The 19,822-nt window shown below is 41.4% G+C and overlaps 1 protein-coding gene across 6 annotated transcripts in view; it reads right to left on the reverse strand.

Annotated features, from left to right (window-relative positions):
• Positions 1-2,429: 2,429 nt before the first annotated feature.
• The window catches only part of atg10 (ATG10 autophagy related 10 homolog (S. cerevisiae)), a 70,523-nt gene continuing 53,130 nt past the window's right edge, over positions 2,430-19,822 (reverse strand). For all 6 annotated transcript variants that reach the window (XM_034312469.2, XM_026944008.3, XM_053241206.1 and 3 more), the window contains one exon: positions 2,430-2,846. In XM_034312469.2, coding sequence (XP_034168360.2) covers positions 2,747-2,846 — 100 coding nt within the window. In that variant the 3' untranslated portion in view covers positions 2,430-2,746. The remainder of the gene's footprint in view (positions 2,847-19,822) is intronic.

Consider the following 19,822-nt stretch of genomic DNA (forward strand, 5'->3'; position numbering starts at 1 on the left):
TTTGGGGAGTGCCATCCTCAAATTAGTGTGATTACAATCAGCAGCAATGACAAAAGCTCTGTCCAGATGTGTTGTTTGCAGCTTTGTAATAACAGCAACAAGTTCTTTCATGGCTAACTTAGCATTAGCATCCGGGGGTACATATACTGCAGCGATTGTGATGCATGTAAATTCAGGGGGCAGACACTGCACTTGATAAAATCGTACTCGATATCAGCAGAACAGTGAGACTTAGTAATAACTATATAATAACAGTAATAGTAATAACTGTTTACGTAGATGCAAACACCCCCTTTGCTTTTACCAGAGTCCACAGTCAGCTCTGAAGATGTAGCAGCCCTCTAGTTCAACTGTGTTGGTTGGAGTGGTGCTATTAAGCCACGTTTCTGTGAAAACCATAATGTTCCAGTCCAAAAGCATTTTTTGAGTAATCCGGAGCTTTATTTCATCCATCTTATTAGCTGTATATTGGCAAGGAAGATGCTCGGAAGTGTTGGACAATGTGGGTTGAGCTTTAGCTCAGCCCACAGGCCACACCGCTTACCCCGTCTTTGTTTACATTCGCAACGCCGGCGACAGGCACTTCCTGTCAGACTGGCCGGCTCACTTGAGTCCGGGGACCAGAGTATCTCTGATGGTCGCAGATGGAAGTTGAATGCCGTATCCACTGCAATGTTTGTGCAGCGAAGTTAAATGTCCAGTAGATTTTGTTGGTTGTATAAAGTGATTGCAAGGTTGTGACGAACAACCAAACTTAACATAACTAGAAAAAACATAGCTAATTTGCAAAACCTGGAGAGACGCTGAGCTTCTCGTTGTGCACGCGCCGCCATCTTAGTCATAATAGAGGTTAATTACAGAAAAGGTGAATTAGGTATAAATTAAGTGACATGAAAAGAAAACAGTTTTCCATGAAAACATAGGGGAAAAAAGACTGACACTTTACTCAAGTGATTGTAGACACCAAGCACTGCACAAAGGTTGTATTTCTGCTTTGCTCCTAGTGTTCCTGGGATAGTCTTTAGATCCACCAAGACCCTGAAGAGGATGAAGTGGTTGGTGAAGATGAATCAATGATTCAAAATATTTTTTCTGCTTCATTTGCAATGCAATTGCAATTGAACATGAAATTACTATTGTGGTAGCATGGGCATGGTCAAGCACCGGTTTGTGAATGGATGGCAGAGGGGAAATTAGTGGTTTGGATGAATGTGCACCTGTGGGTATTTATTCTAATAAGTGTTTTGTGTTGCAGTTGACAGTGGTAGAGGACATAAAGGGAGGGAGTCATACAGACGCAAAGAGAGGGTTGACCTGAACTGAGTTGAACTGAACTGACACTGTCTGTCTCTCTGTCTGTCTGTGGGTGAGACCATGAAGTAGAAATCGCTGAAAAGTGCTCCCAGAAAAAAAAGAATAAAAAGACCTGTCTCATGTTTCCTCATTCCCACTCAAAGTGAGTGTCACAAATATTTACTCCAAAATTATTTCTGCATTCACTTCTTTACCAAGATATACACTGATCAGCCATAACATTAAAACCACATGCCTAATATTGTGTAGCCTCATAAACACCTCTGACGCTTCGAGGTATGGACTCCACAAGACCTCTGAAGGTGTGCTGTGTTGTCTGGCACCAAGACATTAGGTGGGAGATCCTTTAAGTCCTGTAAGTTGCGAGGTGGGGCCTCCATGGATCAGACTTTTTTCCAGCACATCCCACAAATGCTTGATCGGATTGAGCTCTGGGGAACACCTTGAACTCTTTGTCATGTATTGTATTGTATGTTCTAAGTTGTTTAACACATCTAGCTGTAAATATCATGAAACGAAAGCTGAAATTCTGAAATCTTTTGATCGCAAACCCAAAATGTCTTCAGTGTACAGCAAAAACAAAAGAATTGGCTTGATTGATTAATGTCTACTTAACATGTTTAATGCCTGTCCCTTTGTAGTGTGATTAATGCATATACGACACTTTTTTATACTTATCCAGGTGTATTCTTGTATCTTAGTGACACACAACATATGCCTCAGAAGGCAAGAAAGATCTAGTCTACTTGTTTTGTTTTTTGTGGTTGCATTAAATGACAACATTTTGAGGAGGTTATGGCCCTTTTGACTTGCTGTTGTCATGTGTGGAACATGGGAAGTCACTGTTCTAGACTGGGTAGAAATATTGACTTTTAGTGTACTATGGGAACACACACAGCATAACAGAGCCAATGTTTTTTCTTATCATTTGTCATTTGTTCCCTGCAACCACACACACACACAAATTTAATTACAGCATTAGGAATGTTAATTCAACAATAATGAGACCCTCCTCCCCACCTATTTGTTTAGTCAGGCATTTTGTAGGTAAAGTCACAGATCAAAATTTCAGGCATTTTGTAGGTAAAGTCACAGTGTTGTAGTAAACTGGAATATTTTGATGTCAATTTTGTCAAAATTTTATTTCAACATGTCTGTTAAAGAAAAAAGAAAAATAGACAAAATGAAGATATAAGAGAAAAAAGCTACAGATTCAAATAACTCAAAGGCAAATTTTGAAAGTACAGATTAGTCAGTGGTGATGAGTAAATTCTTTGACACAATGTTCGAACCAATCAAAGCCTTGTAGGAGCCTTGCCCATGTGGTGTTTTCCTCTTCTTCACCAGATGTGCAGATGATGAGAGGCATGGCGAGGATAGATGGAGCATACTGATCTTTAAGCTCTAACAGTTCATGAGAGATGTTAATGAGTCAGTCAGGAGCAATCAATGCTGTGTGATAGCTAAGCGGCACATCCAATCCCACCACAGGCCCTACCACACTCAGCCATGTGGCAATGTAGTTTACTTTCCTGTAACAACACATAAAGCATTAAATGGGAAAAATATACACTACCTTAGTAAGCTGTTAAGGTTGTGATGTAGTTTCAGCAAAGTTATAGTACACCAGAAACACAACAGTTAAACATAAAAAAGCATTATGCTTAGTTTTAAAAAATGATTATCATATATTAACAATCACATACCATTCGGAATTACTGGCAACTGTAAATGGTATTATTATCCTAATTTTATCATTGGTCAGAGGAAACAAAAATATCACAATTTAAACACATCATTCTCCTGAACAGAGGATGACACAATAACTGGGATTCTAGAAACACCCTATAATATTAGTACTCTATAATATTGATGATATGGGCAAACACATGGCAAAGCATCAGGATCAGGATTCCCACAGTGACAGAGTAGGAAGAAATATACCATGTACACTATATGGCTAAAAGTATGTGGACACATGACCATCACACCCAACTGTTGCCACAATTTTGACAGGACAGAATTGTCTAGAATGTTCTGAATGAGCTGTTCCAGCATGACAGTGCCCCTGTGCACAAATCATGGTCCATAAAAACATAGCTTCCCAAGGCTGAAGAACTTGAGTGGTCTGCAGAGATGGCTGACATCAACCCTACTGAACACCTGTAGGATGAACTGGAATGCCAACTATGCGCTAGGGCTTCTTGCCAAATAACAGTTCCTGACCTCACTAATGCTCTTATGGCTGAATGGGCACAAATCCCCACAGTCACATTCCAAAATCTAGTGGAAAGCCTTCCGAGAAGAGTGTAGGCTCTTACAGCAGCAAAGGGGAACCAACTCCATATTAATGCCCATGGTTTTGGAATGGAATGTTCAACAAACATATATGGGTGTGATGGTCACGTGTCCACATACTTTTGACCAAGCAAATACATAACCATGGAACACGAAACACAAGACACAGTAAACTAATAAAAAACAAAAAAAAAAAAAACAGGGACATAATACCTGCCATGTCCACAACTATGTCCCTAGTCAATAATTAATCTCATTAAAACTGTCTCTAGTCATTATCATAATCTTAATAGCATATGTGTGAAAATTTTGTTTTCTTGGTACTTAATATGTTCATGATGGTTTTCATAATGTTTACATATGCACCACCAAACTTTAGTGTGGATCAGGCTCAATTTTATACATGTACATACTGCATACATGAGTGGACAACATGGAGCAATTGAGTCCAATTGAAGTCTAAATTTAGTTGAATTTAAAATTGCCATCCTGATTGCGTTTTTGCAGTCGGTGAAAATTGGAGCCAGAGTAGATATGGCTGGTCAGACAATGCAACTGCTGCTCAGCTGCCCCAATCATTCACAGACTCTTCATGCTGGGAGTGTACATGGTGCCATGCATATGACAAGTTGACAAAATAATGCATCGAACAATGCTAGCTGAAAGGGGTAAGTACACCATTATTAGTTAACATGTAAAACATGCTGCTAAATTACAGTCATATAATTTGCAGAGGTATATTCATTTTACTGTTTTACAAAAAAAGATTTTAGAGCTTTGAGCCATGACTGACTGGGCTACCACCAGCTAGCTAGCTAATGTTTGCTAATCCAGCGTTTCTCGAACACTGGGTTGCGACCCAAAAGTGGATCATGGATCATTGTCTGCTGGGTTCCGAGATCTTTTCTGTCATAAGTACAAATTACCAATTAGAATAGAACCATATTTGCAATGTTTAGGGCAACAGTGACTCTATCGTCAAATTGTGTTAATATCTCCAGGTTTACGTAAACGGCCGAAATAAGGCTGACATCATTTATTAGCTGTCCAATCATAGACATCAATCAAGGTTTCTTTACGTAGCATTGCTGTTATGTTTGTGCTAGCTCCATGCAATACATGTCTGAACACAATTCTATGTCTGGAAAAATGCATCTTTTTTTTTTTTTTTTAAAGAAAGCATATAGTAGATTCAGAAACTCCTTCTACTCTGAAGGCAGCAAAATGCATTCGCAAGTACAACCCGGTCTTTTCACCTAGTACTTCATCGCACATGTCAAAAGCACATGGGATAATTAGCTCTTCACCAATACTAAATGCTTTCTTAGTATGGGCGATATGAGCAGCAGCCAGGTGCCTTGATGGTGCCTTCAGTGTGCTTTTAGAAGCTGGCTTTTAGTACAGTTTTACTGTGGACAAAAAACCACAATGTGTTGAGTGTGGTGAGGTTTTGGCCAAGGAGACAATGAAGCCATCCAAACTTGAACGTCACATTCAAAGTAACTAAACCAACATGTGTGGGTAAACCATGTGTGGATTTATTTATTTATTTATTTTTTTAACGAAAGCGTGCCCTCTTGCAAAGACAACAAAATAGTATCGAATCACTCAAGACAGCTTCTAAAAGCACACTGAAGGCACCATCAAGGCACCTGGCTGCTGCTCATATCGCCCATACTAAGAAAGCATTTAGTATTGGTGAAGAGCTAATTATCCCATGTGCTTTTGACATGTGCGATGAAGTACTAGGTGAAAAGACCGCTAAAAAAAAACAATCCAATGTCCAATGACACTGTGTCCAGACAGATTACTGACAGATTATTGACAGATTACTGACATTGAAAAGCAACATTTGGTACTTGTGCATGTAAGCCCCTGGTTTGTGATACAAATCAACAAATCAACGTTGCATTTATCCGATATAACTGGGAAGGTGTGATGCATGACGATCTACTGTTGTGCAACGACATTCCAACACGGACAACAGCAGATGAGTGCTTCTGTTGCCTGGATGGCTATTTTACACAGAATGAGCTTGATTAGAAAAACTGCATCAGGATTTGCACAGATGATGCAGCTTCAATGACTGATAAACGTGATGGGGGTGTGTGGAAAATTCTGGACAGGGCACCTGAGGTGACATGGGTGCACTGCTTTTTACACCGTGAAAGAGATGTCAGATCCCTTAAAGATGATGAGCATTGCTGTCAAAATGATTAATCTTGTGTGGAACAATGTGCTTTCCAGTTTGTTTTCAGCTTTGTGTGACCAGCTAGAATCAGACCACAGCCAGTTACTGTATCACAGTGAAATTAGGTGGCTGTCACGAGGAAAAGTATTGAAGCGTTTTTTCAAATTGCACCAAGAGGTGCACACATTTCTGGAGGAAAAACTGCCTCCCCTGGAACCACGATTAGGCCGAATTTATCGGGAAACTGGCATACATGTCAGATATCTTTGACCAGCTAAACCAGCTAAACTTGTCCTTCCAGGGTAAAACCAGCTGTGTTTTCTTGATGGCTGACAAAATTGAGGCATTCAAATGAAAACTGAAATTGTGGGAGAAAATACTGCAAGAGATGATTGTTGACATGTTTCCAAATCTCACTGATGTGCTGCAGGAATTCCTCACATAAGCGGTGACATTCAGAGAATTGTGCAAGACCACCTGACCAAATTATCAAACAAATTCTCTGATTATTTTCCTAATGACCCAACAGCTGGAAATGCGTGGATTCATGATCCTTTTTCAGTAGACCCCAGCGATGCAGACGTTGTACTGCCTATCCATTTGCAAACACAGCTGGTGGAACTTGCATCTGATGGCAGCCTGCAGTTGACATTTTGCAAACTAGATCTGAGCTCCTTCTGGATACAAGCTAGAAACGAATACCCAGAACTCACAGCTCAGCAACAAAGTTTCTTTTGCCATCTATTTAAGATTTTGTGAGAGTATTTGCATTTCGCCAAATGAGAGAAGACATGAAATCAAAAGGGCCCAAGTGTAAACTGGCTCATTTTATAGGTATGTCCGAGTATACCAAATCTTGCAGTCTAAGTTTTGGTGAAGGTATTCTAGATTACATTGTAGAGCTCAGGAGACTTGCAAGAGACTGTAATTATGGGGACTTTTTATCTCAAATGTTGAGGGAACATCTTGTGCGTGGAGTCAATGATGACCAAATTCAGTGTTGGTTACTTTCGGAGGCTGACTTAACCCTCTGGGGTCGACCAACGAGCTGGCGCGTTTTGTGGCATCTTCTCCTGATAACGCCGAAAAGAACTTAAATTACTCTGTCAGTTTTGATCGTACAGATAAGAGCAATACATCATTCGAATCTGTAAAGGGTCTACTTTTATTTGTATACACTCATAATAACAAAAAAATGCTGTGCTTTTGTAGAATAAAGAAAACAGACAGGGTGCGTTCTCTGTCTTCTCCGTCTCTGTCACCTCTCTTCACAGACCCGTAAATAAAACACCCTGAATCTCAGCGAATACTTGCCTCAAAGACATGAGAAATATATGTATAGAAAGCTTGAGTTGTCTACTTTTAAATTAAACAATTCAAGTCGAAAACAAATAATCTCTTTTTATGTAATCCGTATGAAAGTAAGGAGTGGTACAGTTTCTCCTGTCTCACCTCATTATCGCTAATGTGATCCCGCCTCGCAGTGAGCACGCTGTTCATATGTAAACGATCTGAGGTGAGCCAGGTAATTATGTACACGCCCCCGAGAAATGGCATAAAACGGCAAGCTTCATCACAGAATTTACTCAATTTTTTCTGCGCGTTTGGATGATGGCACGCTACACGGGTGAAGAAGCACTACGGCTGGTTCTGGACAGCGACGAAGAGATTACTTTCTCCTCAGAGGAAGAGCGCGACTCAGATGACGAGCGTTTGCATTTTGAAGAGCGAGTGGACCCAGCGAAGGATATCAGTCCTGACGAGAAAGCCCTTTATTATTACCTTCATCATTTAAAATGTTGGTAACCCATATATATATATAAAGATTACCTATATGGTAATATTATTTGTGGTTGATAGTGTTAGACTATAGTTTCTTTGTTATTGGCATTCTGTTTTCTCATCAAGTATTCATATACCAAAAATAAATGCTAACAGTTGTTTACAACATTCTTTTAGGACTGTGAATACACCACTCTCGCCTTCACCTGCATCTCACACAGGAAGTGGACGCAGGTATTGTTCAGTTTTCAACTCCATTCAGAATCTTATACAGCAAGTGTGCATTCACTATTTAACAGAAGTTACAGATGTTAATTTGTGATTTATTTACTGTATGGTAAAATGTTTGCTATGTGGTAATTGTGTTCTTTTTTTCTATAAATTAGTACTAGTATCAGTGAACATCACAATAATGTTAATAATGTAGTTTATTTGTTTACTTAATGCTTACTTTTTTTATTTCAGACGTGAGAAAAACAGTGAAAAAGAACCTGTGGCAAAGAGAGCCAAAGCAGATAAGCAGCCCACTCTGTCATGGAACACAGAGACTGATGTTGACATGGCTCCACAGGCTCTGAGATTCCTGCCCACACGGCAACCTGGACCACAGCTAGACCCAAGACCCTGTGAAGCACACACTCCCATGAGTCTCTTCAAAATGTTTTTTTCTTCAACTGCTGTGTCAACTCTGTGTCGAAACACCAATGCTCAGGCTGCCAGGGCACGTGCAAAGGGCCATAAATATAAATGGACAGACGTCAGCATCAGTGAGCTGTACTGTTACATTGGGCTACTCTTCTACATGGCCATGGTGAAGTTGAGGTCCATCAGAGACTACTGGCGGCAGGATAGTGTTTTCTCTGTTCCTTTTCCTGCCACAATCATGTCAAGGGACAGATACCGCACCATTTCATGGAATCTGCACATGAGTCACCCAGATGCAGACAAGGACAATGACCGAAAGAGAGGCACAGCTGAACACGACCGTCTTTTCAGGATCAGACCCCTCATGGACACTATCCGGCATGCATGTAAGGCCATCTATCATCCAAGACAAAATTTGGCAGTGGATGAAAGAATGGTGGCATGCAAAGCAAACACAGGAATGACTCAGTACATGAAAGCCAAACCAACCAGGTGGGGCTTCAAGTTGTTTGTTCTTGTGGACTCATCAAATGGATATACTGTAGATTTTGCTGTGTACACAGGAAAGAACAACTTTCCCACAGGCCATGGACTGTCATATGATGCTGTGACATCTCTGTTGGACCGTAGAGTTTTGGGCTCTGGGTACCATGTATACATGGATAATTTTTACACTAGTCCCAAGCTTCTAACAGACTTGTTTGCTTTGAAGTTTGGTGCATGTGGGACTTACAGAGACAACAGGAAGGATTGCCCTCGGAAAGCAGCTAACTCACTCACCAAAAAATCTGCGAGGGGCTCCATCAGGTGGATTCGAGATGGACATCTTGTGTTTGTGAAATGGATGGACACACGAGAGGTGTCTGTCTGTTCCACCATCCATGCTGCTCATACAGGAGACACTGAGCAGAGGAGGGTGAAAACACAAAGGAAAATAGATACAGAAAAATGACTTGCAATAGCCTGCGGAAAAAAGGAATGAATAAAGAGCTAGAAAATTCAACCATTAAGCTCAAAGCATACACTGAAGAGGGACTAAATGTGCAAGGGATGACCTGGATCGTAGTGCAGCATGGATGCATAACAAAGACATTACTGATAATGTGGTGGCAGGAACAGTGCCAACCTTAAATGGCTAAGGGTGGCTGCAGTGGCTGGCCATACAAATCCATGCTGTGCACAATGTAAATCAACCACACCCCAGATCTCCCTGGAAAAGGTGTTAAAGAGGCAAAGTGAAGTCTTCAAAGATGAGCTGGGGCAGCTTAAAGGTACTACAGCCAAAATCTATGTAGCTAAGGATGCCCAGCCTAGGTAACAATGAGGAATATCTGTGGAACCTGGAGGAAGTGTTTTGCAGGCTGGAGGAAAGGGAACCCCAGCTAAAACATAGTAAGTGCATGTTCCAGAGCAAAGAGGTAGTGTTCCTTGGTCACAAAATAAATACCAACAGGTTATACTCTGTTAAAGAAAAACTACAGGAGATAAAGTGATTGACCTAAAAGCTTACTTTGGGTTACTGAACTATTACCATTGGTTTCTCCCAGACCTGTCAAGCCTGCTGGCCCCACTACATAAGGTCCTGTGACAGGAGGTTAAGTGGAGTTGGGGTGCAGAGAAGCAGAAATCCTTCAAGCAGTCCAAACTCATGAAGTCATCTCAAGTCCTAGACATGCAGTCATCTCGGGTCCCGGACCGAGACATGGTGCTGTTCAGACCACTTGAATACATACAGTGGGGATGGCCAAAACACCTACATGATCCAGCTTTTGCTACAAATGTGAGCAGAAAAGAGGAGCAGCATGCTGAACAGTCTGCTGTGGAGTGCTAGGGTCGTCAACCCAAAGCCAGGGACAGCTGCAGTGCCTCAGCAGTTACATCAAATATACCTTTATCAACACAAAAATGAAAGCCCTTGCAAGAATCTACTGCTGGTGGCCAAAAATGGATATGGAAATTGAGGCACTGGTGAGTACTAATCAGACCTGTCAAGAGATAGGAAACTGCCAGCAGCCAACTATTAAACCCGTGTTCAGGTTGACTCTTGATCTGATACAACCAGATGTCACCAGCAAAGCGAGGGTCTGTTAATTAAATTAAAAAGAACACCATCATCAACACGCACAAGAGAGGTGCTTTGCAGGAGGATACCCAGTGTAAGGAAATTAGCTATTTAGGTTAAGCTGATGTATTCTCCACCAATAATGTAAGGAAATTAGCAGATCAGCTCAGAAGGGTAAACTTAATCTTTTAATAGCTGATCAACTATTCGTCCAACGATAAGTTGAAACGAGTGTATTTATTAATTGTGTATGGGATATTACATCCGTGGCCACCGGCAATAATATCCTAAATATGGTGAAACACTATATTAAGAGCACAGTAACAAGATCGGCAGTTTAAGGCAATAAATTTGAAGCACAGAGACACAAGATACTGGCCTTTAAAAATCAGATGAGACTTTAGTTTCTGTGTTTTAGAATAGTAATAATCTAACACAAGCACACACACACACACACGTAAACGGGTGAAAATGTCTTTGAAAAGAGAGTGAATGAAATTCTGAGTTTCTAGCAGTTTCTCAGACCATGACCTGAATGAACCATCACTTATCAGTTAAATTTAACATCCGCTTCATTTAGAAGGGCTTTAAACTTATATTAAATGCACCAGTTCAGTGAGAATCTGGAGGTACTATACTTGCGTTTGTGTTGCCAGGATTCCCTCGTTGCATTGTTGTTTGGCAGGAGTTTCCAGCGATGTTGATTGGTCGGTGGTCTGCTTGGCTTTATGTAGCGTCTCGAAAGACCAATGGGGAAGATAAACAGAGTGAGGCGCGAACCCGGCGGAGTCTCGTGGGCAGGTTGTAAAACTTTGATGAATGGTTCACAGCGGTGCGAAGGCGAGAGTTGGAGGCTTTGCAGGAACAAGTCTGGATGCGGAGTCTCGGAGCAAGCGTGATCTCCTCGTGATGAACTTCTAAAGCTCTTGGTTGATGAGACTTTCTTCAGATGTGGATGGAGACTCTCTTGAGCTCAGTTTTACCATCGTGCTGGGTGAGCCATCTGGTCTTGGCCAACGGCCTAGATCAATAAGTTTGAAAGAGGTTCCTCTTGGCTGAGAGGGTTCATCTGCTGGTCAGGGATGTCCTGTCACTTGCTGATTGTTCACAGGACAGTTGAAATCCAGCAATCAGTAAACAAGCGGTAATTAACTTGCTCTAAGTCTGGGAGCAGGATTCCTAGCTTTATGGCTTCTTTGCTTTCCTTGCCTGTTCACTTCAGATCCTACACCAGTGTACACATGCAACCTTAGCTGTGGACCCACTTGGATACCAGGGACAGTGGAGAAGATCACTGGTCCAATGTCCTGCTGGGGAATAGGAGAGTGGTAAAGAGACACACTGACTAAGTGCATGTAGAACCCTGGTGGGGGAAGGTGTAGAGGAAGACTCGGGAGACAGTTGGAATTTTAGCGAAGCTCTGGGCTTGTGTTTATTCAGTGTGTGCATTTCAGCACCCTTTCAAAACTCAACAGAAAACCAATCATAACTTTCGCTCTGTCAGGTTCAAGTTCACGCTTCTTGGGGTGTGTACGTGTGTGTGGGTGTGTCTGGGTGTCTCTCAAGCTCTGCCAAGCAGTCTCACACTCTCGGTCATGGGTTATGGAACCCATCTAAAAGCACAAAGAGGCACACATAAATCAACCCCCCACCCCACCCCCCAGCAGCCATCTGTGGACCACCTCGAATTTATTTGGCTGAAGTGCCAGATACCAATGAGTGATTTGGCAACCTTCATGCAGTGGAACCATTGGAGTGGGGTGAGATCTGAACCAGGGTGAAAGGGCACACCAGTAGGTAGTACCGGAAGCTGAGGACTGCCCACTTGATGGCCAGCCACTCCTCCTTGATTGTGCTGTACTTAGTCTCCCTCACCTAGAGTTTCCGGCTGTACAGCACAGGGCGCTCCTTTCCCTCCACCATCTGGGACAAAACGGCCCCTGGCCCTCTGTCCAACACATCAGTCTTCAGAACAAAATTGAGAGAAAAGGCAGGTGAATGCAACAACAGGCCCCCCACACAAAACAGTTTTTACCTGGCAGAAAGCCTGCTCGCATTGCTCTGTCCACTGGACCGGATCTGGCACCCTTTTTTAGTGAGGTCAGTCAGCTGGCTGGTGACATCCGAAAAATTAGGTACAAACCTTCTATAATAGCCAGCCAGCCCCAAAAACTGCCTCACCCCTTTTTTGGTCTTGGGTCTTGGGCAGGCTGCAATCTCTGCTGTCTTATCAATTTGAGGATGCACCTGACCATGACCCAAGTGGAAGTCCAGATACCGTATTTCCACCCACCCAATTGCATACTTCGTTGGGGTCACTGTGAGTCCCACCCATCTCAAGGATCTCAGGACAGCCCTCAGATGTAGATGCCGCTGTGAATCATTACTATAAATGATTATATCACGTAAATACGCAGTGGCATATGTATTGTGCGTTTGCATGAGACGTTGAACCATTGCTGGGGCCCCAAACAACCCAAAAGGAAATGTGACAAACTGGTGTAAGCCAAAAGGTGTGGAAAAGACCGTTTTTTTTCATGAGATATTGGAGTTGAGGGAATCTGCCAATACCACTTGGTTAAATCCAGTGTTGAATAAAATCCAGCTGCGCCAAACTGATTGAGCAGTTCATCAATCTGGGCATTGGATATGCATCAAATTTACACTGCATTGACTTTTCTAAAGCCCACACAAAAAACGGACTGATCTGTCAGCCTTGGGCACCTAGACCACCGGGCTGCTCCAGTCACTGTGGAACTCCTTCGATTACTCCCATGAAGGAGTATTAATGTGGTTCTCTAAGAGGTTTGTGTGACCGGGTAGAGGCAAAACACATCGGAAAATTCCTCCTGCAACCTGGCAATCTGTGCTCTCTGGGACGGTGGCCTCCACACGGAACTGGGGTGTATTGGGCCGCAATTTCTGACTTACTACTCTGTCCCTCTCTCGCTCAAACACAAAGAGACACACATAAATCAACTCGGGCTAATAAAAACAGGTGAGAATCACCCTGCTTTACCTGCTGGTTTGACCCACCTCCTCTCCATCCACAGCTGATGCTCAACCACGCTGCCGCCACAGTACACTTTTGATGTGAGTTCACACCAACACCGGGCTCACCAATGAAGAACAGGGGTGGTCCAAAGCAATCAGGTATGGATGGGGCTACCATCATCTCATGTGGATGCCTTACTGTCTGGATGTTCCAGGTGCATAAACAGGCTCCAGTTAGTCCAGAATGCGGCAGTCCTTACTAGAACCAGAAGATATGACCACATCACCCTTATCTTATCCACACTGCATTGGCTCCCAATCAAATTTTGCATTGATTATAAAATACTACTGTTGACCTATAAAGCACTGAATGATCTCACGCCTCAGCACCCGAACAATCTTTTGGTCTTTTATGATCTGCCATGCCTGCTTCGATCAAAAGGTGCAGGCTATTTGTTGGTACCTTGAACATTGAAGGCTACAGCGGGGGTAGATCTGCTGGAACGGCCTTCCAATTTCTGTTTGGGGCTCAGACACAGTCTCAGTGTTTAAGTCTAGGCTGAAAACATATTTGTTTAGTCAAGCCTTTTTGAATAGTTTTTTCTTAGGTAAAGGAGCAAATCTTGAGGGTTCACAGGCACAGAGTGTTGTGGTGAACTGGGATGTTTGGATGCTGTCGCCCCTCCACTCTCATGTGTTCACTCAGATTTGTTGACGGTGTAGTGGCTGGCCGCTTTATGTCCCAGGGCTCCCTCATGTCTGTGTTACCTTCTGGCTCTCTTGCCAGAGTCCCTGCTTGCACTGAAAGTACATTGTCCTTAATCATTATGGGACAAAAAGCATACCTAACAATCTCTCCCTCTCTCTCCCTCTCTGTCAAGCTACACATGCTACTCCTGAGATACCAGTGATCTTGACCCCTTCTGCTCTCCGGACCTGCCTGATCCATCCTTTTGCCCTACTTCTGGTTAGAGTTCTCATCAGTTGGAGATTGCTCGCAGCTGCTGGGGGTGGCCCCACATGGACAGCCTGAAGAACTTTGGGATTGCTGGGCATGGTGCTGCTTGGGGACCGTGGAGATGGCTTTGGACTGTGGTTCATATGGGCAGTTGTATTGTAATGGCTTGGGACTGCGATTGCTGTGGTGGCTTTGGGGCTGCGGTTGCCACGAGCAGTTTTGCACTCAGGTCTCCATCAGTGGACAGGTTCACAAAACAGTTTTCACTTCATGTGAAAACTGTAATGAATTTCCTGGTTACACAATTGCACTATTTGTCCATGTAGTACACAGTTATAGAAGGGATTTATTTATAATTGCACTATCCGTTGTCACTCAGATGAATTCCCTCCTGAGTGTGGTTCCTCTCAAGGTTTCTTCGTCATATCATCTCAGGGAGTTTAAAAAAATTTAATTGAATTGAACGTGAGAAAGCACAGAAAACCACAGAGGACTTAACAGTGCCTTAACATCTCTATTACTACAGATGTAGTAGGAAGATCTAAGAGACAGAGAAAATTACTGAAAATTATTAAAATCTGATTTGAAGTATACACAGTTGCAAGTTATCTTGCCCAGGATAAATGTGCATGCTTGAACTCAAATGATTATGGTAGTCCACCCACATTCCTGAGTTTAAAAAAAAAAACTTCATTTTTGTAGTTGTTTGTAATTCAAACAACAGTTTTTGTTTACTCACCCGAATTACATATCTAAGTAATTGTTAACAGAGTGCTAATATGTTAACTGTAATGCCTTAGTTAATAGCTGGATAATTTGAACATTTCAGACTATTATTATCAAGTCTGCTTGAGATGTAGTATATCACATGTAATTATAGTTAATACGACTTAGAGGGCTATATTTGAGACCTTGGGGGCTAGCTACAAGTAGCCAGTCTGAAGACACCACTGTCAAGGTGAAAAGTGGGACACATAAACCCCATAAAGGTATGTCCCAACTCCCATGTCTAAATCCATATCAGGATACCACAGTTGCATAAAAAATGAGAGAAAGCCATGATTGTATGAAACCAGAAATGTGTGTGATGTTGGGTCAGAGCAGAGAGATTAAAAATGTGGGAATTGCAGAGGGCACAGGTGAATATGAAAAATACCAAAAAATAAATATTTATAATGTTTACAAATTTTGCATAGGCGCTTCGTATTTGGACAGTGGAATGAAAAAAACATACCAAAACAGTATAATTAATTAAAAAAAAAAAAGAAAGAAAATGACAGATAAGCTAATCGTTATGTGAATCCACTATGACTGACAGTTGCGCAGCTGTTTTTAACTCTGCACTTGATAGTTGCTATGATGCAGCGCCTCACTTTCTGTCACTCTACTATGACAGTCAAGCACTTCTTAAAAGGATTATATAGAAAATGTACTGTTATGTTTTTTACTGTTCACTGTCTTTACCACCATACCCCATTCTGCTATATTATAAGACTTTTTTAATATATATTTTCCTTTAAGCATCAAAAAGTTTTATTTTATTTTTTTTTGGAAGATTTTTGACTCTCCTATGGGAAATATGAAAAATCAGTAAATAGTCTGGATGTAACTAAATATGAATACATCTTTCGGAATGAATGAATGGGTTCTAAACAGACACAAATACAGATATGAAAGCTTGCCAGAAAGATTACCAGGACATCTGGTTGAGACTAGAGCTTAGTATCAGGTGTAAAGGAAATGGTTCTCTTTATACAGGAAGCACTGGAAATGCAAAGTCTCATTATATAATCAGTCTCATAGAATATCTCCTTTTAAAGTTTCGAATTTTAATTAGAAAATAAAATGACCAACTTTTAAATAAGTCAAAATGATTAAAACTTCAATTTTAGCTGAAAACAATAATCACTGACTTTAATTTTAATTAAATTAATTAAAATTAATTCTGAATAGTTTGGCATCTTGCAGTATCAAAATGATAACAACAAGACACCAAGATGTTCAATAATATAGCATTTATTGGAAGAAAAAAGAATAAATACCAATTAACTGTGAACCTAATTCTAAATAGGGACAGACAAAGAAGAGTTGCGTGTTTGTGAGATAGAGGAAAGGAATGTGCACGTGTGCATGGGAAAATTTTTATAAATTTATTTCCTGAATTTATATGTTTCTGTAAAGCTGCTTTGTGACAATGTCCACTGTTAAATGCGCTATACAAATAGATTGAACCGAGCTGAACTATGCATGTGTGCGTGTGCAGTGGAAAGAGAGAGCACACACATCTGTGCGTGGATGCACACTCTGGTCTAGAGCTTGTGTGTTTGTGTGCATGAGATATGTGGCCACGCTTCCTGGTATATGAAACAAGGAAAACAATAGGGATTAGAAATATGGTGGGGGCTTAATATTTACGGCATTTGGCAGATGCCCTTATCCAGAATGACTTACATTTTATCTCATTTATACAACTGAGCAGTTGAGTTGCGCAATGGCCCAGCAGTAGCAGCGCTCAGATTTGAACTCACGACCTGCCAATCAGTAGGCCAACATCTTAACCACTGAGCTACCACTAGCCCTTTGAAAGACTTGAAAAGACTTGCACATGGTGGATGACCAGTACTAGAAAATATAAAAATATTTCCAGTGATGACATAAGTTCCAAACCTCATAACCTTAATGGGAATAATGCTACAAAGTTTGGTTACTTTTCCTCAACATAAATGGAGATCACTGACTGCGTGACCATGTTAGTAAACACAAAGTGAGATCACATGCAAAGATAAGTGAGAGATCAATGAGAAAAGGAAGGAGATTTGGAAGGAGACAATGAAAAGTTTGTAGCTTCAAATTACAGTAACAACACAGTAAAACTTTGAAAGAAATAATAGTGAACACTATCTTTTCCTGCTCAGGTGTACAGTCCTACTTGGAGTTGTTTGTAGTTTGTCACGAGAGAGAAAACAGAAGGTTTGTACTTTCATGCAGGTAAAAACCAGCAGTCACAGGTGAATCTTGTGGGACAAAAAGACTATGTTCATGTTAATGGATGCTGCAATCCAGCAACCTTAGCACCTGCCTCCTCAGGGTGATGGTGCTTTAAATTAGACTGCTAATTTTGTAAAATTTTGTAAAATTAGAACCAACCCAATTTGTTAGAAAATATCATGGGCAAGTATAAAAATAAATAAATAAATAAACAAGTGATAAGGGTTTAAAAATAAACGTCTCTCACACACCTCTAGTTAGGATAAATTATGAAATCGTGTGAGGTATCTTAGGTTGAGGAACTGTCAGAGCCAGGAGTCACACCACTGTTCTTTTTAGTATTTACCTTAGTGGTAGGGTTCTTATTAAATAAAAAAATAAAAATAAAAAAAACTTCCACATTTTGGCCAGACAAAATTCAGGTTTAAGTCTGAATACAGATATTTGGAGCACTAAACAGATAAAGAGAGAGTTACTGCATTTCACCCCTAGTAAACAGGGTTGAAAACTGTGTGTGATAGCACATATTCAATGTCCTCAATAATTAGTGTGATATGCAAGGGAAAATAGAAGAGCAACTATTCTTCAGGTGACTGAATGTGATGATAGATTGGCATTTCAGCTTTTATTTCCTTATATTTACAACTAGATATGTTACATCTAGATATGTAACAACCATATGCCCTGTTAGACTGATTTATTACAATTAATAGCTTTGAATGTCTACTCTTGGTTTGAGCCACAGCTTTTACCTGTGAAGACTGCATTTGTTGTTAAAACGGATAAGCGAACATAAAGTGGAAGGTTTTAGACTCACCAGACCTTAACCCAACTGAGCATGCATTTCACCTCCTGAAAAGGAGACTGAAGGGAGACACCCCCCAAAACAAACATCAACTGAAAGAAACTGCAGTACAAGCTTAGAAAAGCATCACAAAAGAAGAATGCAACAGTTTGGGATGTCAGTGGATTGCCAGCTTGATGCAGTTATTGCAAGCAAGGGATATCCAACCACATATTACGTGTTATTTAGTATTTCAACTTACTTTAAGTCTATATGTTGCAATCCAAAACTTTTGCTCACCTTAAAATTGAGTGGTATGCCACCGAAAGTGATATGTTTTAAGTTGTTTAATACTTCTAAATGTAAATATCAGGAAATGAACCCTGAAATGTCTTGATATATCATCTTATATTCATCTTTTGATCGCAAACCCAAATGTCTTCAGTGCATAGCAAAAACAAAAGAATTGGTCTTGCCATTCAAATACTTTTGGAGGGGACTGCAGGGTTGGAGCATGTAAACTCCTCATTACAAATGCACATTGAGAGTTCAGTGGTACAAAAACCATAGACACTGGTTTATATAGATAGGAATAAAGTGATATGGTCAAATGAGTGGGCGAGTACATGTGTGGCGTACACCTAGAGAACAGCACAAGCTTGCATGCTGGACAATAGCAGTGAGGGGATGCGGTGGCTCAGTGATGTTTTGCTTTTTGCAGGCATGTGGTCCACATCTAGCCAAGTCAAGTCAAGAGCACTTTCAAGGAGGTAGGCATATCGTTGTCAAAGTCTACAATCAAGAGACTGCTTCATGATTGCAAAATACAGACGGTTTATCTCAAGATGCAAACCACTGGTAACACTCAAGAACAGAACGGCCAGATTACACTTTGCTAAAATACATCTAAAAAAGCCTGTCCAGTTCTGGAACAAGATTCTTTAGTCAGATGAAACCAAGATTAACTTGTACCAGAATGTTGGGAAGAGAAGAGAATGGAGAAGGAAAGGAAGGGCTCATTATCCAAAGCATGCCACATCATCTGTCAAACATGGTGGAGACAGTGTTATGACATGGGCATATATGGCTGCAAATGGAACTGGGCCACTGGTGTTACTGATGATGTGACTGCTGATAGAAGTAGCAGGATGAATTCTGAAGTGTATAGAGCTATAAGTGTATAGAGCTATGTGGGACTATGGTATTGAAGGCTGAGCTGTTTATGGACTATAGCCCAGCCTTCAATACCATAGTCCCACACAGGTTGGCCTCCAAGCTCAGGGACCTTGGACTTAATGCCCCCCTCTGTGACTGGGTCCTGGTCTTCCTCACAGGCAGACCCCAGGTAGTGAAAGTTTAACTCCAAGACCATCACTCTGAGCACTGGAGCCCCACAAGGTTGTGTCCTGAGCCCCCTGCTTTACTCTCCCTACACACACAACTATATTTCCTCTCACAGCTCCACTTCTATCATCAAGCTTGCTGACCCCACCCCACTCACGATGGGCGGGACACCGGTGGAGAGAGTGAGCAGTTTCACGTACCTTGGAGTACACATCTCTGAGGACCTGACCTGGACTCATCACATCCAAGTACAGCTGTTCACAGACAACAACGACAGACAATGGTTCACAAAGACAGACAACGGTTGTACCATCTGAGACTGCTGAGGAAGTTCAGGGTCTCCCCAGCGATCCTAAAAACATTCTATAGTTTGGCTATAGAAAGTTTACTGACTCAGTGTGGTACGGAAACTGCTCAACCCAGGAATGCAAAGCCCAGCAGAGAGTGGTGCGCTTAGCTAGT

This window comes from Pangasianodon hypophthalmus, chromosome 17 (genome assembly GCF_027358585.1).
Source record: "Pangasianodon hypophthalmus isolate fPanHyp1 chromosome 17, fPanHyp1.pri, whole genome shotgun sequence".
NCBI lineage: Eukaryota > Metazoa > Chordata > Actinopteri > Siluriformes > Pangasiidae > Pangasianodon > Pangasianodon hypophthalmus.